Source organism: Falco cherrug, chromosome 9, assembly GCF_023634085.1.
Source record: "Falco cherrug isolate bFalChe1 chromosome 9, bFalChe1.pri, whole genome shotgun sequence".
In the NCBI taxonomy this organism is placed as follows: domain Eukaryota; kingdom Metazoa; phylum Chordata; class Aves; order Falconiformes; family Falconidae; genus Falco; species Falco cherrug.
In genome coordinates this window covers 4,370,735-4,387,755 of record NC_073705.1, presented here as the reverse complement: position 1 = coordinate 4,387,755, position 17,021 = coordinate 4,370,735, and the positions used below count along the sequence as shown (strand labels likewise).

At 45.5% G+C, this 17,021-nt stretch overlaps 1 protein-coding gene across 4 annotated transcripts in view; it reads right to left on the bottom strand.

Annotated features, from left to right (window-relative positions):
- Positions 1-17,021, bottom strand: part of PKD2L1 (polycystin 2 like 1, transient receptor potential cation channel) — a 27,312-nt gene extending 10,291 nt beyond the window's left edge. Inside the window, exons 1-8 of one of the 4 annotated variants that reach the window (XM_055719793.1) lie at positions 16,865-17,021; positions 10,017-16,406; positions 5,998-6,111; positions 4,539-4,666; positions 3,143-3,399; positions 2,092-2,316; positions 1,505-1,733; positions 975-1,145 (exon numbers count right to left, since the gene is read on the bottom strand). In XM_055719793.1, coding sequence (XP_055575768.1) covers positions 975-1,145; positions 1,505-1,733; positions 2,092-2,316; positions 3,143-3,399; positions 4,539-4,666; positions 5,998-6,111; positions 10,017-10,311 — 1,419 coding nt within the window. In that variant the 5' untranslated portion in view covers positions 10,312-16,406; positions 16,865-17,021. Of the gene's footprint in view, positions 1-974; positions 1,146-1,504; positions 1,734-2,091; positions 2,317-3,142; positions 3,400-4,538; positions 4,667-5,997; positions 6,112-10,016; positions 16,708-16,864 lie in introns of those variants that run through there. The other 3 variants (XM_055719791.1, XM_055719792.1, XM_055719790.1) reach the window with 3 other exon arrangements.

Sequence of the window (17,021 nt, the reverse complement as noted above, 5' to 3'; positions counted from 1 at the left end):
CTCCTCCAGCGTGAGTCCTTCCCGTGGGCTGCAGGTTCTTCACACACTGCCCCAGCGTGGGTCCCCCCACAGGGTGCAGCCCCTCAGGCACAGACAGCTCCAATGTGGGTCCCCCACGGGGGCACAAGCCCTGCCAGCAAACCGGCCCCAGCCTGGGCTCCTCTTCCCACGGCGGCACAGGTCCTGCCAGGAGCCTGCTCCAGGGTGGGCTGCCCCACACTGTGGGCTGTGAAGGGTCACAGCCTCCTTCAGGCATCCCCCTGCTCCGGTGCGGGGTCCTCCACCAGCTGCAGGCATATGTATCTCTGCTCCACCGTTAACCTCCACGGGCTGAGGGGACAGCCTGCCTCACCATGGTCTTCCCCATGAGCTGCAGGGGAATCTCTGCTCCGACACCTGGAGCACCTCCTGTCCCTCCTTCTGAACTGATCTGGGTGTCTGCAGGGTTGTTGCTCTCACACGTTCTCACTCCTCTCTCCCTGCTAGTGCAGGGTGTGTGCGTGTGTGTTTCCCCTTCTTTATATGCTATCCTAGAAGCACTACCACTGTGGCTGATCAGCTCACCCTTGGCCAGTAGCAGGTCTGTCTTGAAGCCAGCTGCCACTGGCTCCATCTGACACAGGGGCAGCTTCTGGTATCTTCCCACAGAAGCCACCCCTGTAGCCCCCCTGCTACCAAAACCTTGCCACACAAACCCATTACAATTGTACACAGCATCCTGTAAAAGCACTTTTACACCTCAACATCTGAGCTCATCACCCTGTCCATTATCTCTAAATAAGTGGCCTCAAAATGCAGGGTGTAAAGTTGACTGAATTAATTGCAAGACAGAGCATATGACTTGGAGGAAAATCACCTGTGATACAGCTGTTACCCTCATTCACTCAGAGGGATGGAAAAGTCAACCCCCAAGCTGTCTATAGGAAGAGGTCTGAGACTGGAGGCCTAGCACCTATTAGACCCCCTAACAATACCTTAATCCAGGCAAAGAATAAGTTGACTGCATTCATATTGTTGTACTGTGTCTGCCAGAATGCCAGGAACTCAAAGTCTGCGTAGATGTCCGGGTGTTCCAGTAACTCTCCCAACAATCTGTTCACCTCAATGGTGCGGAAGACGTGAAACCCAATAGCAATGATGGAGAGCTGCAAAAAGGAAGAGAAAGAGTCTGCAGCGACTGCTGTACCGATGCTTTCCACAGAAATTGAAGTGTCCACTCACAACTGCAGTCTACTGGTGGGGGATGGAAATAAGGTCTTAATGCACTGAATAATGCCCTGATTTCACAGCCTCTCAGGCATCTCAAAGGAGAGAATTTTCTCCTAACAGCTCATAGAAGAGCGTGTATCCATTTACTCTGCTAGTTCATTTTGCTATTAGAGTAAAACATGTGCCAGCTCTTGTCTTATCTAGACCAGTTTCCCCATTCCTTCATTTATTTTGGCTCTTATACCTCTCTGCTATTACTCCCCCTCCAAAAAAAAAAGTCTGCAGGGATCCTCACCAGAATGACCACCACATCCAGGATGTTCCAGATGCTGGTGAAGTACTGAAGCTTGTGGATACGCAGCTCCAAAATCTCCTCCACCACATAGTAGAAGATGAAGACACAGAAGACAATTTCACAGGCAACAATGAAGAAGTCCCATGTGCTGACATATCGTATAAGCTTGACTGTCCGGATTTGCCAGGAGGGAATGGCACCACCAGTGGCTGGAAACTCAACCACTAACCTTGAAGGGGACAAGAAAACTCTGATAACTACAGACAGGGGAATGAAGGCTCTTAGGTAATTTTAAGAGGCATCAAATATGAGCATGAGCTATCCACCAAACCATGAGTGGAAGAGTTGTGTATGTGTTTCTGCAACCTTCTCTGCTGCTTCACATCCATGATAGGAAAGGGTGAAAGGTGAAGAGAAGCGTAACTGGTTGTATCAGGAAGACCAAGCCTTCTTACTAATCCATACAATATCTACTGACACCACTCAGTCCTACCCCCCCATGGACCATATTAAAATATTTGCATTTTTAGAAACTGCAGCATTGAGGAAGAAGCAAGAGGCAGAATTTTCAGGGGAACTTGGCTTACCTCAGAACGCAGAACAGATTGATATTTGCATTATACACAGAGAAATCAATGAAGACAACTCGTGTACCCCGATCCAGCCACAACTTCTCCTTCAAGACTCCCAGGGCTTCAGCACTCTCTTCTCTGGTCAGCTTGAGGTCTATGTAGTATCCTCCCCCACTGTAACTAGTTAGTCTTCCCCAATGAGATGAGCCACCCAGCTCCTCCTCAGAATGATACCTCCACCTGCAACAGACAACCCATAAGCAAAGGCATCACCAGCCCACAGACTTGAATATGACCTTGTAGCCAGAGGAAATTAAGACCATATCTTCAAAGGACAGAGCAGTTTTTATTCCAGACCTGAGCCTACATCACTTCATCATCATCATTAGATTTCTGACCTAGTGCTTCCCAGCAGTGACACAACATGACTTGTGATACTATGGAGAGAAAATGAGAAAATTCTGCAGGTTTGTTGGCTATGCCACAGTCTTGTTTGCATGAAGGTTACTCCCAGAATCTGTTTTATGACCTTCTACCACATTGTGCACAAGCCTCTGCTTAGAAAACACTTGCACTCATATTTCCTTATGAGCAACAGCTTCTTGTTCACAGACCAAGACTCATGCAGCAAGCAAAGAGTTATTAAATGCAGCTACCTCACATCACTATAGAGAAATAAGTTTTCAAGATGAGAGATGCACTCCCCTCTCCCTGGGTCCTGAAATCCAGGAGGGAAGCAGATAGCAACATCCATTTGATAGAGCTGGTCCCACAGGTCTCTATCCTCACCCTCTTAATAAAACAGGAAACAATTTCTACCTAAATCTCCACCGGATTTTTGATGTCTTTCCCAACAGGTCCCACTCTGCCACTCATTACGCTTTTCATTAAACAGACACTTGGCCTTACCGACAGACAAAAAGGACTTGCTGCCTCTGACTGCAAGGAGAATTCCAGTCTTATGTGAGAAACTCACCCCTGGCAGCCTGCAGCTCACCAAATCTTATTTTAACTAGAAGAGACCTATTTGGATTTTCTAATTCTGAACAGCAGAACATGTACTTACGCTGTTCCGTTGATGAGCCCAAAGGAGACCCTTTCTTCCTTGTCATCTGAGTATACGTCATAGCAGCCTGAGATTTCCTCCTTGAAATCATCATGGACCACGCAGGAATTATTCTTCACCTTCAGCTGTCGCATGCGCGGGACACCCAGCAGCAAGTTCTCATAATAGATGTATGACTGGGTGCTGTGTGCTGCTAGGGACTCGTTGTTGTACCACTTTGTCCAGTAAAGATTATCCAGAAGAGGCCCTTGTGCATACTGCAAGAGAGGGAGAGAACAAATTCATCATAGCCCACATATCAGAGGAATTTTCTTAGCTTGATATAGGAAGACCTGACCCACCCCTCTCTACTCCCCAAGGCAAAGCAGTAGAAGCTTGTGTTGGATGTATGCAAAGGAGGGGAAAGACCTGGTGGTAGAAGAGGGGTGCTGGGCAGCAGGGTTGTTGTTGGCTCCTCACAGGCCTGTAACACAGTTGCTGCACCTTGCTGGGCTATGAAGGTACAAGAGCCCTACAAGTCTCTTTGTCCTTTCCTCTTCAGTGAACACAAGTCTCAAGGAATTGTTTTGGCACAAGGTGCGACTTACGAAAATGGAGTGTGCCAGTGCCCTGGAAACAGTGGGGAAAAAACAATAGTGCTATAGATTGCTGTGGGTTTTTTAATATGACAGAAAAAAGACAAAGCTGAAAATTTCTGGCTGACTGTCAGAGATAAGTGATTGCAATATCTCAACAGCATTCTCTGTGGCTCATATTATTCCTTCATGAGTTCTTTGACAGAAATGTGTTAGAACCCAGACATCTTTTTACCTCTTTATTCTCTTTGATAAAAGTCAGTGCAAATTTTAATCCAGCTTCTTCATAAAGAATCTATAGATCAGACTAGCCCAGGCATTAATTACAGGCAGGTTAAGTATGCTGTTCCCACAATTGCCCCTGAAAATGGGCATAGGCCTATTACTAAGACATCAGCATTAAGACATTGGACTGCAGGATTCAAACTCATTTCTACCACAAGGAAACCTGCAGTAAATCGCTTGGCCTTTCCGAGCCAGTACTCCCTATCTGTGTAATGAGCATCATGCCACAGCAATTTCTTTTTGTTATGTCCTGCCTGCTTAGTTGGTACGTTACTGGGGAAGGGGCTCTTCTGGGCACACATAACACTTAGGCTAGCCAGTATTCTGGCTGCAGTGCTCAGAGGGATAAATCGTATTTTAAATCAGTGGAATTTTTGCATGCAAATGATATTGTAGCTAGTGCTAGTAGCTGGCAAAATGCTGTGGCAGCAAAATGCCTTACTGAAATCACTAGGTAGCGCATTCAGAGGGAACTGAATAAGCCAGTCAAACTGAGATTTCCAGGGCTCCCCATGCAAGGCCAGGTTTGTACTTACTGCCCAGAAGTCAGCCATGCTGCCGATGGACTGGAAGGAAACACGGCCATCTGAAGAGGTCTGCAGGAAGAGCTCAGACATCACTTTGGTGTAGTAATAGGCATTGGAACTTGTCATTCCATATGTCACTAAGAAAAGACAAGAGGAAGGTCCTCCCTTATACCTGAATATTGGAGCTTGATATAAATACATTCAAATATTCACTTTCTGTGTAGCTTATATTATCACAGGTAAGATAAGTAAGGCGCAAGAGATGAAATCTCGGGAACTCTATAATCATATTACTTTCTGCTTTCTTAGGGATTTACAAACTTATCTGTTGCATGTTTCAGAATTTAAACTGTCAGACTGACAGACTGTAAGAGTTTAGAAGCCCGAGAAGACCACTGGGTGATGCAACTGAGCATCCTGGGTATTAATTTTTGTCCTTGGACAATATTTCTGAGGGAAATTTTCTTTTTCAGAACAAAGTCCACAATCTGTATTTTGAAGTTCTGATGTGAAGCCATGAAGGTACAGAGACTGCCTCATTTTCCCAAGTGGAAAGCTCCATGTAAGTTCTCATTTGCCAAGAAATCTCTAACAGGATTAGGCTCCAACTTCCACAAACACGTTTCAACTCTGAATCAGAAAAACATCCATCATGGTGATGATTAAGAACACGTCCTACTCTTGAAAGGGCACCATGAAAATAAAGCAGCTGACATTCAAGACCTGCCCCCTGACAGTTCTGGATGAGTCAGTGTGCGACCACACATATCTGTGTGCATGTCTTGGTTCTTTAGGAAGAGTGACTGAACCTCTGTCTCCCTGGGCCAGCGTGATAATAACTCCAGTTGGTATTGTCTGTCTATCTCTCCTGCCACAGGGTCCATGAAATGTAATCTTCTCCACTGCCCCATGCCACAGGTGCTCATTTGTGATAATGAATTAGCCTTCCCAAAAAACAAACAGCCATTGTTCTACCCACACAAAATCAATTAGCATTCAGTACAGGGACACATTAAATTCATCCAAGAACAACAGCGTGAGCTACCATCTGCTTTATCACCTCAGTCACCCCTCCAGTCTCAGAGAGGAAAATATGTCTGAACCCTGTGTCTTTGATCCCAGGAAGTTTCTAGAGATGCTCTCTGGGTCTTGAATATTTGCTGCAAAACTAAGAAAAGACCCTGAGTAGATTCTCCCAGGACTGTGGGATCAATGGCCAGTACCGATAATTTGGATCAGAAAATACTGCTTAAACCTAACCAGTATCAATTAGGTCTACAGCAATGGTCAGTTATTTTACTTTTGTGTGCAGCAGCTATTCTGTAGATTAACGACATACCTGCTTGCTGCAGTGAGTGCATTTAAAATAAATTTAATGCCTACAGCAGAGTAAGGAAGTATAATAAACACATTATTCCCCTCAAGCTGCGCACAAAAAAGCCACCTATAAGATATGACAGCTACTTACATAGACAGATGTCCACCAAAAACATAATATAGACTAGGAGCTCTCGCAGCGTGGTCTTCACATAAAGCTCTCTGTTTTCAGCTGTGTTTTCAGTCAGTGTAGTGCCCCACAGACCTGTTGGGTGTAAAGAAGAAATTGAAGAGTTTGGATGGCCCTTCTTCAAAGGCCATGAGAGAATCTGAAGTCCCATTCACAAAGAACACTGCTGGGAGTTGGATTTTTGTAATTTTGTCAATAGGCAAAACCACTTTTCATTTAAAAACTTGACTAAAAGCTTTTAAAATATGTTAAATAACCCCTAAAAAGAACGATTCCAGCACAAACAAAAGATTTGGGGCTGACCAAAACTGAAATTTATTTGCTTTCTTACTTTACTAAATCACTCTCCAGTTTTCTGTTCGAGTTCATTATGGACTCTTTTATCTTTTCATGCTTGTTTTTCAGCTTACTCTTTGCAGAAATTCAGTCTTTGTCACAAGGACTCTTGAAATCATAAAACTGAATCTCAGTCATCCAGATGCCAACAGCTGAGCTTCTGACTGGACTTTCCATAGCAGAACTGTATCTGATGTTAGCTTTACAACTGTTAGTCCTTTTAGTGTGTATTGAACCATCAGACCCCAAGTATTTGTCCCTTGCTTACCTAAAAACTCCTGCAGATTTCTTGTAGGTCATAAGACTCAATCAAATAACCCAACTCAATATTCTCAGCATAAAATTTAAAGCCAAATAATCTTCAGGATATCTATCAACGGAGCTCTGCTGAATTCAGCACAGTTGTGTCAATTGCACCAGCTGGTGATCCAATTTTTTCACTCAGTGAAAGCAACACATTAAGCGGCATCACGGTTGATCAAAAAGAGAGAAAGGCTTCCTTTAAAAGAAGCCTTGATATTTTGGGTTTGATGAACTGCCCAATACCATTAGTGCATTTGTTTGCTCTTTTTGTAATGGTTTTCTGTTGCAATTTCTGAAATGCTCCTGAAGCTGAAAGGCATAAGAACTTCCACTTCAAAGCCCAATGATGGAAGCCATGTCAATAACACCCTTACCCTTGCTGCTTTCTGCAGCTCCTAGAGAGCTCAGCCCTGATGCCCATCTCCAGTAGTATGCAACAATTGTCTTCCTGCAAGCCAGGATCAAACCTGATCAAAGGCCATATGTTTGAAGTCATCTCCGGCAGAGGACAAAGTGCTTTTTTCTTTGAAGAAAATAAAAACGATATAGTGGTCTGTGTGCATTTACTCCTGTCCTTTTGACAGCTCTTTTGCATCTCAACAGATTAGAGAGCTTTTTACACCATCAGCTACCACAGTGACTGTTGCGGCATCCACCCTCACCCCAGATAGACAAACCAGTCGCTTGTTCTGGACGTGCCAGACCAGTAACAGAAATAAGAGCCTGGAAAAGATCTGGATTCACTCATGTGCAGGCAAGAGCATCATATGGTCTACAGGAATCTCCACAATGGAGAAAAACAAGGGGAAATAACCCACCCATCAGGTGGGTTCAGGTCATTTTTAAATGACCCCCTTCAATTCTAGGTACGACTACATCACAATCTTTTAATAGGTTTGCTTGTTTTGCCTTGAGGCAGGGAACTCCTACTATCCACATATTGGGAACAGAGGCATAGACCTTCTTTGCTTTGGGAATAGAAGTGTACTCAGGAACACCTAAATTCAGGGACATTCAAATATCTTTGAAAACTTGGTTCAGAGATTTGCCCAAAATTATACCTGGAGGGCATGAGGCTGGCCCCGTACCCTTTCAGATCGCATCCAGTAATTGTAAAACTGTATCAGCTGAGTTTCAGCTCTTCAGGAAACATGCCATGAAAATATACCACCTCACACATGAAGTATGTCCCCACCTGTGTCTCCTTCAGCACCACCTAACCCCTTTGGGATGCAACTGTTTTGGACATGACATTTCGAATAGAAGGATACTCGAGACTAGAAGACATCCAGGCTTCCTTACGGCATCTTGCTTGACCATCCAGCACTTACAAGGTAGAGCAAAGAAAAAAACTCAGAATCCCGAAAAAAAGGCAATCAATGCAATTTGTTTGTAATTCTTGCCTTCCTGTTAGTAGTAAGTTACTGGTAACAATTAACGTTAACATCTACATTATTTTCAGAGGCTGCTTTTAAACCAGACTTGTGACCCAGGTGAGTGATTAGATTATGGTCTCGGGTGCAACCGGAGATCCTCTTCCAAAGGCAGTGGAAAACTCATTGGCCCTCATGCCACCCAGATACTCAGCAAAGTCTGTCTGCAGGCTGGCCGTGAAACAGTTGAGATGGCAGGAGGCAGACAGGAACCAGAGGACACAGAGTTGCTTGGACATGGTTTAGAGCAGTAGCACTAGGAGCAGCAGCTACTCATTGGTAGTCCAGCCCAGTAGCTGGTGAGGACAAGAACTCAGTAAGCCAACTATGACCGGTAGCCCCAAAGAGCCATGGACCTGTAACCCCAAGGAATGGTTTTGAAGCAAAATACCCACAAACTGTCCTTGGCTAAGCGACTTATCTTTACCACTTCCATTTTCCATGTGAGACACTAGGGCGATTAAATGGAATGGAAGAGGGAGAACCAGAAATATTTGGAAAGGCAATGAAAAATAACAAGGACCTAGTAAAGTTGTGAAGGAAGGATGCAAATTCTTCATGGAAGAAGTCCCCACCTCTGCGAGGCTGATAGAGGCCTTTCTTCTGGCTACACTGGCTTTTGGATCTCATCTTTCCAGTTCTGGTCTGTCCTACAACCCTATTTACCACGCTTGCTGGCAGGACACTGCTGCAACAGTTACAGAAGAGAGAAACACTGTAGGTCCCGACAGGTATTTTTATTTGCATACTCCAGTTTCAACCTTGGCATCTCACAAATGGAACTTTGATGTTAAAGTATGGATTTGTTTTTCCTTTTTAAGTGTCAAACTGCCTAGAAGAAAAGGATATCAGAATAAAACAGGTAAGTGATACACTGCCTCTAAGCAATCTGTAATTACCCATCAAGCCCACCCAGCACTGTTCCTTGGCCAGGAGAAACCTCTCAAGCCTCAGCACTGGCTTACAGTCTAACACTGTTATTTCACATGGAACTGCAATGACAAGTAAGAAAGAATTGGTTATAGAGTGGCTGTGTAATTCAGGACCAGGCTATATTGTTATCTACTCACATGTACTCTTAGAGAGTGCAGCTCTGAGAAATACTCTTGCCTTCCAAGTCAGGAAGGAAAGACACACTGGCAAGAAAATAATAATTTCCACAAGAAATACACTTTCTTGCTTTGTCTTCCCTGGTTTTACAGAATTAGGACTTTATACCTTCTATAAGAAACTGTTCAGCAAATGCTCTTGCCCAGGGCTGTATCCTTACCGGACACCTAACTTTTTACCAGGTTTTTGATTGCCTCTGAATAAGCCTAGATAATATCTAATTGCCCTTTGTCTTTTAAACTGGAAACTGACACCCCTTTCCTTCAGCAGTCTTCAAGCAAAGTCTTGTCTGATACGTTCCTGTTACCCTTTGCATTTCAATCCTGACAGCGCTAGATTTTCTCTGGTGGATATTTACATCAGTTTTTAAGTTACTGTAACACAGGGGCCAGTACCACTTCATCTAGAAAATGCATACAAAGACAGAATAGTCTCATCACCAGAGTGATGGCTCCTGTGGATTCAGGACACCTAAACTCTGTCCAAAGCTCTGCCAAAAGTTTCACTGCTTGAACCTGAACACACCACTAAGTCTGTCTGCACCTCCTGCTCTGTAGTAAAGATAACAGGACAGACCCCACAGCCATGGCAAGACACACGGAATGAGGATGCTCCTTCCAGGTCAGCCAAAGATGATCTCTGGAGTAATGCTAGTCTATACGGCACAGGTTCCTGGGCTACACAGACACTATGAGGTTTTTACCTTCTGCATTGCAGTCACGCACCCCACACACCCCCATACCATTGACTTTCCCCAAGGGCTAGTAAATCCTTTCTAGTGAGATGTCAGAGTTTTACCTCGGATGCCTCTGAAGATGTAGAAGCAGCACTTGAGGAAAGGACTTGTCTTCCCATTGACAGCTTTGCTCTGCTCTTCCTGGTAGGGCAGTGGATCCCCCACCTCTTCAAAGTTCTCATAGGGATTCTCCAGGATGGACTTGGGGTTGTAGATGGTTTGAATCTTCAAGGAGGTAGTGGGAGAACCACTGTAAATGGGATTGTCCCAAGCTTTCTTCCCCACTGCTTCCAGTTCATGCTCCTCTGAGGCTCTAAAGTGGCTGTCAGCTCTGTTGTTTAGACGAGATGAGCTCATAGCTAGTTGCTGCCAGCAGTACTTTTTAACGGGGATTGAGAAGATTGCCTGCCCAGGCTGGAGCTGTAAGGTAGCAAAGAGAGACTCAGTCAATGCCAGATAACTTGCCTGCCTCAGCAACCAGGGGAGGGCACATCGACAGTTTCCCACAGCTAGCACACATCCTCTGTCTCTTATAGCAGCTCAGCTAGTGACACCTGTCACAGGGGTGGCACTACCCATTGTTAGGAACCACCATCAGCCCTATTATCCCAGGGGTCCTGGGAACACTGGCACTTCCAGAAGGCTTTCTCTGCTTCCCAACAAAGATAACAGACCTAACTGCCATTGTGAGAAGAGGAGGCTGCTAGGAGACAGCCCGCAAGTTACCCTGGCGGTGGAAGCGTCTGGGATTTAGTTGGACCCCTCAGGCAGCCTGCGGCCCATATCGGCTCCAACTCTGGCGGGGCACAGCGAGGGCTGGTGGCCGCAGTGGGAGATCGTGCAAGCGTCGTTGGGGAGCAAGGCCATGCGGGGAGCCCTTGCTCCGAGGGTCGGGAGAGCCCCAAGTTTCCTGGGAAGCCCCGAGAGCAGAAGCACTCTGCGCAAGCGGCAGCGCGAAGCTGGGCAGGCGGTGGCGCCAGCAGCCCGCGCTCGACTCCGGCAAACGTGATCCCCGTCAGCAGTTTCCACAGCATCCTCTTTGCTATCTCACTGTTAAAAGCAGGAGCAAAGAACAGGAGTAAACTCCTAGTGTTCGTTTCGGAAACCAGGGACTCGATTCTTCTGCTTTTGCAGAATTTCCGTAAGTCCGTCCTGCAGTGCCTGCTGGCCCCGAGGCAAGCCTGTGAAAAAAAACCAGGATTATAGGCAAAACTGGAAATAATAGCAGCTAGGGGTTGCCAGCATTCACCCACTGGCTAGCAGCAAGTAGTCCCAGGTCCCAGAGGTGCTGGAGGCCTGGGACTGTACCCCTGCAGGAAACGGTCAGGTGATGGCTTAACCCTGGGACAACAGTCTTGCTGATGAAACGATAAATGAATGTTTAGCCAGAGCCTGGTCCTTCCTCAGGTCTGAATACACCATTTGGAAGAGATGCCTCTCTGCGGGCACCGACGGTAATTTTTTCTGATGTTACCCAGGGAAGCAACACGACTCTTGCACCTGCAGGACCACAAGGCTCAAAGGTACAAGCAAGGGTGTTTTCCCTGGACTATAGTTTGTATAGGTGATGTTGCCAGGCCACTTGGGATGTGCAGCAATGTTCCCTAGATGTCACCTACCTGATGATGGCACTGAGCAATTGCTTGAACAACAATCAGGCAAGACCTAATTTGTCACAGGATGCTAAGAGGGCAGCAGCTAGTTGGAAGACCAGGCCAAGGATCCAACCCAGACTGCCTGTGAATTTGGTATTATTAGGGCCTGTTGTGGCTTACTGCTTCCTATCAAAATGAGAGCAGTGGAATGGAGTCAGTGGGATGAATGGATGGAAAGCATTTGCAGAGCTCTCCATCAGATGGAACACTGAGGAATGAGACCACAGTGAAAGGCCGCATGTGAGGGCCAGGCACCCCATCGCACCCTGGGGAGCATACAGCAGATATCCCTGCCCACGCACAAGAAACGTGGCTTACGGTGCACAGCTGCTGCTTTGGGGGAGCATGCAGGTTTTTTCACAGTGCATCTCTTGCTGCCTGTGGCACAGCACCGCTTCACATCAGATCACATCCCTCAGGGCCCAGCTACAATACAGGTCTGCCTTCTCACTGGCTAGGGCACAGAGCAGGTGGTGAAAGGGAGGACCTTGATCTGTGTTGAAAGACTGAGTCACCCACCCAGCTTGGAAGACAGGTCACATCTATGTCACACGATTTTGAACAGCCTAACACAAGGCAGAACAAAAAGAACTCTATAATTAAGGAAACACATGCAGTGCTTTGCAGGCAAGCTCCGGTGACTCATGTGTTTATACAGGTCTGTAAAGGTCCTTTTCAGCCAGTAAACTTGAACTGTACTCTTAGTGCATGCTTCAGTCTTGGAGGGGAATCTAGGTGGGACTTGAGTTGTATAACTTTGAGCCTTGCAAAATGGTACAAGCACTTCCTCACTAGGAGGCAGGATATGCATTTGCATAGGAACCTGCATTGTTTTACACTAGATAGCACAGGGAGATGTCAGCTCATGGAGAACATGACCCAGACTTTAAGACCTCGTAAGTCACCATGCTATGCATTGTCCTCTGTGGTGTTTGATGTAAAACCCTGTGGAGCATGGACCAGCTGGCTAAGGATCAACACGTCTGGTAACACCTGTCAGCATTTACCTCATCTTTATTCCTTCCAGTGCCTTGGGACTTACTCACCATCGTTTCATTCTTGTGAAAGCCAGCCAACAGAACTTCTCTTCTCCATTATTTTATTTTCTCTTTTTTTTTTCTGAGGTCCAATTTTCAGCAGAAATCTTTCAAAAGTACACAGGGAGGGCTGTTTCTAAAACCAGAAACCACTATCACAGTGGAGTTCAGTATATTAGGATAAGAAAAAGGAGCACAGACCCAGAAGTCTTCCTGTCAATAAATTCCTTAGAATACAATGAGGGTCAGAGCAGTTCCTGGACTGACAACCCATTTGCTGCACGCAGAGGTTCCCCAAGCAGAAGAACTGTCAGAAAAACTGCTCACACCCAACTACAAGCGAACAAACACAAAAAAATCATTATGTATTCACTGCATTTATGGTAGAGGAACTCCAGGTTTGCTGCTCCTTTTTTCACTGGCTTGTTTCTAAGAGTCAATTCTGATACTGAGGGGAGCCTGGAAATCTATCCTGGGGCAGAAGCAAGGACCAGGAAACAACACAGTAAGTGTTCTGTGGTATAAAAAGCCACTGTGAAGAGATAATTTGGTTTTTGCAGCTGCAGAGATGGAGGTTTAATTTAGACACCAAGGGAAGCCATTGCAAAGGTGAGAGGAAGAAAGCCATGGAAGACTCCACCTCAAGAGGGGATACATTCTCTGCTGTGGGAGAATGTTGTTACGAATAGGTTAGGTGAGGGTCTCTTAGAGATGATAAAGAGAGAAAGAGAAGGGAGGTGGGCTAGATGATCTCTAACAGCCCTTTCCATAATGGAATTAGGTGATGCCAGGATTAGGCGTCCAATCCCTGTCAACTGGCCAGCAGCTTCATTAACTTGTGAGCTATTCATCCTGAGCATCTTGAGCTTTGCAATAGGCTACAGCAGCATGCTGCTGGAACAGCATCCTGTCAGCTGGCTTGCATTCACCCGTGAATGAAACAGTACTTCCATGCTGGAGGGAATAATGACTTTTTAAAATTAATTAAAAGATTTCATCTATTGGAAATCATGTGAGAAGAAGAGTTACATTTAAAAAAATCCAACAAATAAATTTAATCATGGTATATTGTTTGCATAATGTTGTCAGTGCTCTGATTTCATTCAAATTGCTGATTCAAATGGCTAATTGAAACAAAATGCTTTACATAAAAAAAGTTATCTTGAGGTACACACAAACACCCCCACTGCAATTTTCTGTCGGGAACCCCAGCAACTGAAGGCCTTAGAGCCACCTCTGCAGCACTAAATAGAACAAAACATAAAGATACTGTCTACTAAGTAACACTGCTATCACAAAAAAGTCAGTCTGTAAGAACAAGGAGTATCTTTCATTATACTGACATAGTCAGGAAACAATGGACTTGCTTCTGCGTGCATAAACCCTCCTTCAGGTTCCTGCAATTCCTCTCACTAACACAAAATAAAAGGCTTCCATTTCTAGAAATATGTTTTCCCAATGATATCTTCTGGCCTAATACATTGCCTTCCCCATGCCCCTTGTCTTGTTTATAGCAGTAACTTAGCTCGTGAACAGCTCTAACAACTCTACTGCTGCAACAAAGTTAAATGCTACAGCTCAGCATCAGCTGGGCAGGCATTGCAACTGTGCGGAAGCTTTACAACCTTTAGAAACTGTTCTCAAATAATCCTGTGCAAAGATGTCCAGAAACAGGACAGAATGTGACAGTGGGAAAGGAACACACGTGCCAGCTATACGCCCAATGCTCATTACTGTTTAGCAATTGCACGCTTTAGTATTCACAAATTTCATACATTACTGTGAGCCTGTAATCAGCCTGTAATCTCAAAAAAAGAGACCTGCCCTTTCTCACCGGCTTGTCACAGGGTTGCGAGCTAATCTCACTGGAGTAACAGAATTTTTCTCTCAGTGGCATCATAGTTTGGCTTACTTGCGTTTGTAATTACAGGGATATCCTCTCAAAGGTTCTCAGGAAAATTGACATTACAGCACTTAAAGGGTGGGCATGCAGGAGCTTTTGCAGTTTTTGTGCAGTGGTGTTTGGTTTTTTATGTTTGTTTTTAACTGTTCCTCTATATGGCTAATCTATGATGCTTATACAGTACAAATAAATCTACCGTGCATCTCTGCGGGAGATGACAATTTGCTTTACAACAAGTGATTCAACCTGCTATAAAAAAGTTCAACCACCTTCTGTACAGCAAAGGATAAAAGGAAGTATGGATTTTTGTCACATCTAAAAAATCCAAATAGCAATTAAAAAAATACATTAGCAGTAGGTTCCTTCAAACATTCACTGTGAAATTAGTGCCTGTCATAATCATTATATTGTTACATATGTAACTGTTTTACAGGGGAAATAGAAGGCACAGATAATTTTGCCATCAACTTGTAGTGCGATGATTACATGATACACAAGTGCGGTGAACACAGGGCTGCCTATGCAGAGCCAAAATAAAATTCCTTTTCAAAAAATCCAAATTAAAAAAACCTTACAAATAACATAAAGCAGAGAAAAAGAGGAGTGAACATGTATAACGACACAATTAGAAGCTTCTTCAGTTTCATGATATGCTGTTTTCCTAAACAAACAACAAACCAAAAAAAAACAAAAAAAAAAAGTCCAAAGGAGTAGATAACCTAGATAGCAAACAAGTTATGCAGCAAGTACAGTTCCTGTTACTTGTCAACATGAGATTCATCCATTGTAGCACTGGATGTCAGGCCTTAGGATACACAGTACATTGGGAGGGAATCAATCACAGTAAAACACTCAAAGATAGTGAGATGGCAGATGTAATTCTCATTAAAAAGTACATGATTGTTGCCTCTCTTCAAGTTTGTCCTAGCTATACTGGAATATCTCTATTAATTCTAATTACAATAATGTCATAAGAATTAAGTGGGGACAGAGGGCAAAGCTTTGTTTTGACAAAGTGCAGTACAGCCTAAAACGTAATTTGGGAAACAGACCAAGTGGCACATTTAACCCAATCTGCCTGGAGAGAGGAAGAATTCACTGTCCCTGTATTAGACACTATCACTCAAGACCAGATTTCCCCACCTTGATATACTTTCTCTGGAAAGTGCAGATGTTCAAGCTTGCCAGGTGCTGCTCCAGTGGGGTCTCATAACACTGCAGGCATGGGCAGCACTCCCTAACCCGGCCAGGCAGCAGGAAATTGTCTATATCTGCCATCTAGCCGGATATTGAGTTTTAGGGTCACCTGTAAAAGCCCACTTCTCATAGCTGTCCATACCAATCCAACTGCACCACACAGGCAAAGTCAACTTCACCCTCTACCCTACGCCTAACTTGTACCTGTTCAAATCCACATGCTCTGCAACAGTACTCCAACATCATTAAATGCCTACGTAAAGATTTCCACTGTAACACTCCAACATCAAGAAGCTCTAGCATGAAAAATATCACTTTCTCCTTAAGATTCCACGCTACACTAGCTACTGATGAACACACTGTCCTCGCCAAAGCCAAACACTACACCAACCAGTGCCAAGTTCAAATCACACATGCAGTGCAATACTATAGGTGTCAGTTAATGCAGAGGTGGGCTTGGAAGCTGCAGAGTGTGCACCCTATGGTTTAAAACAGCATTTTATTTGGGAATCTGTGTTCTACCTGGGAGAAGCATATAAGCAGAGGCTGTTTAAAGGCAAGCCAGGAATGGCCCTCCATGCCTCTGAAGCTGAGGGTAATAAAAGGTACCTGTGTTGTGGCACAGGATCTCGTTCGCTCGCTTTTCTATTCAGTCAGGCGCTGCAAGAGAGAAATATTTAGGTCAAGATTAGCAACCTCAACATCCCTGTCCCCAAGCCTGCAGGTTTCCTAGGAGGCTTGAGCAGAGTTCTGCCTTCTCCCACACTTTACTGGGATGCGCTACTGCAGAATTTTCTGTCCTAAACACAGTCTTGACCTGAGACGCTTCGAGGCTCCTGCCCCTGCATCCCTTCTCTGAGGTACTTCAGCATTTCCTTCTAAAACGACGCCTCAGCGCCATCCCCTCCCTGAGGTTCCTCAGCACCTCCCACTGAGGCTGAACTTCCACCGATTGTGTCCCTGCCCTCAGGTTCTTCAGCCCTTCCCGCCGAGGCCCCTCCGGCACTGCCCCCCGCCCGAGGCGCCGAGGCCCTTCCCGCCGAGGCCCCCCCACTGCCGCGGCCCCTGCCCCTCGCGCGCTCCAAGGACCCGGCCCGGCGCCGTTCCCTCGCACTCACTGCGCTGCTTCCACCCCGGCGTCATCACGGGCCTCACCCGCAGCCGCGCCGCCCGAGCCCTGCCCAGCGGCCCGCCCGGGGCCACCTTTCCCTAAAGCCGCTCCCGCGTTTCCCGCCTCTCCCCGTGCCGCGGCGGCTGGCGGAGCACCGCGGCAGC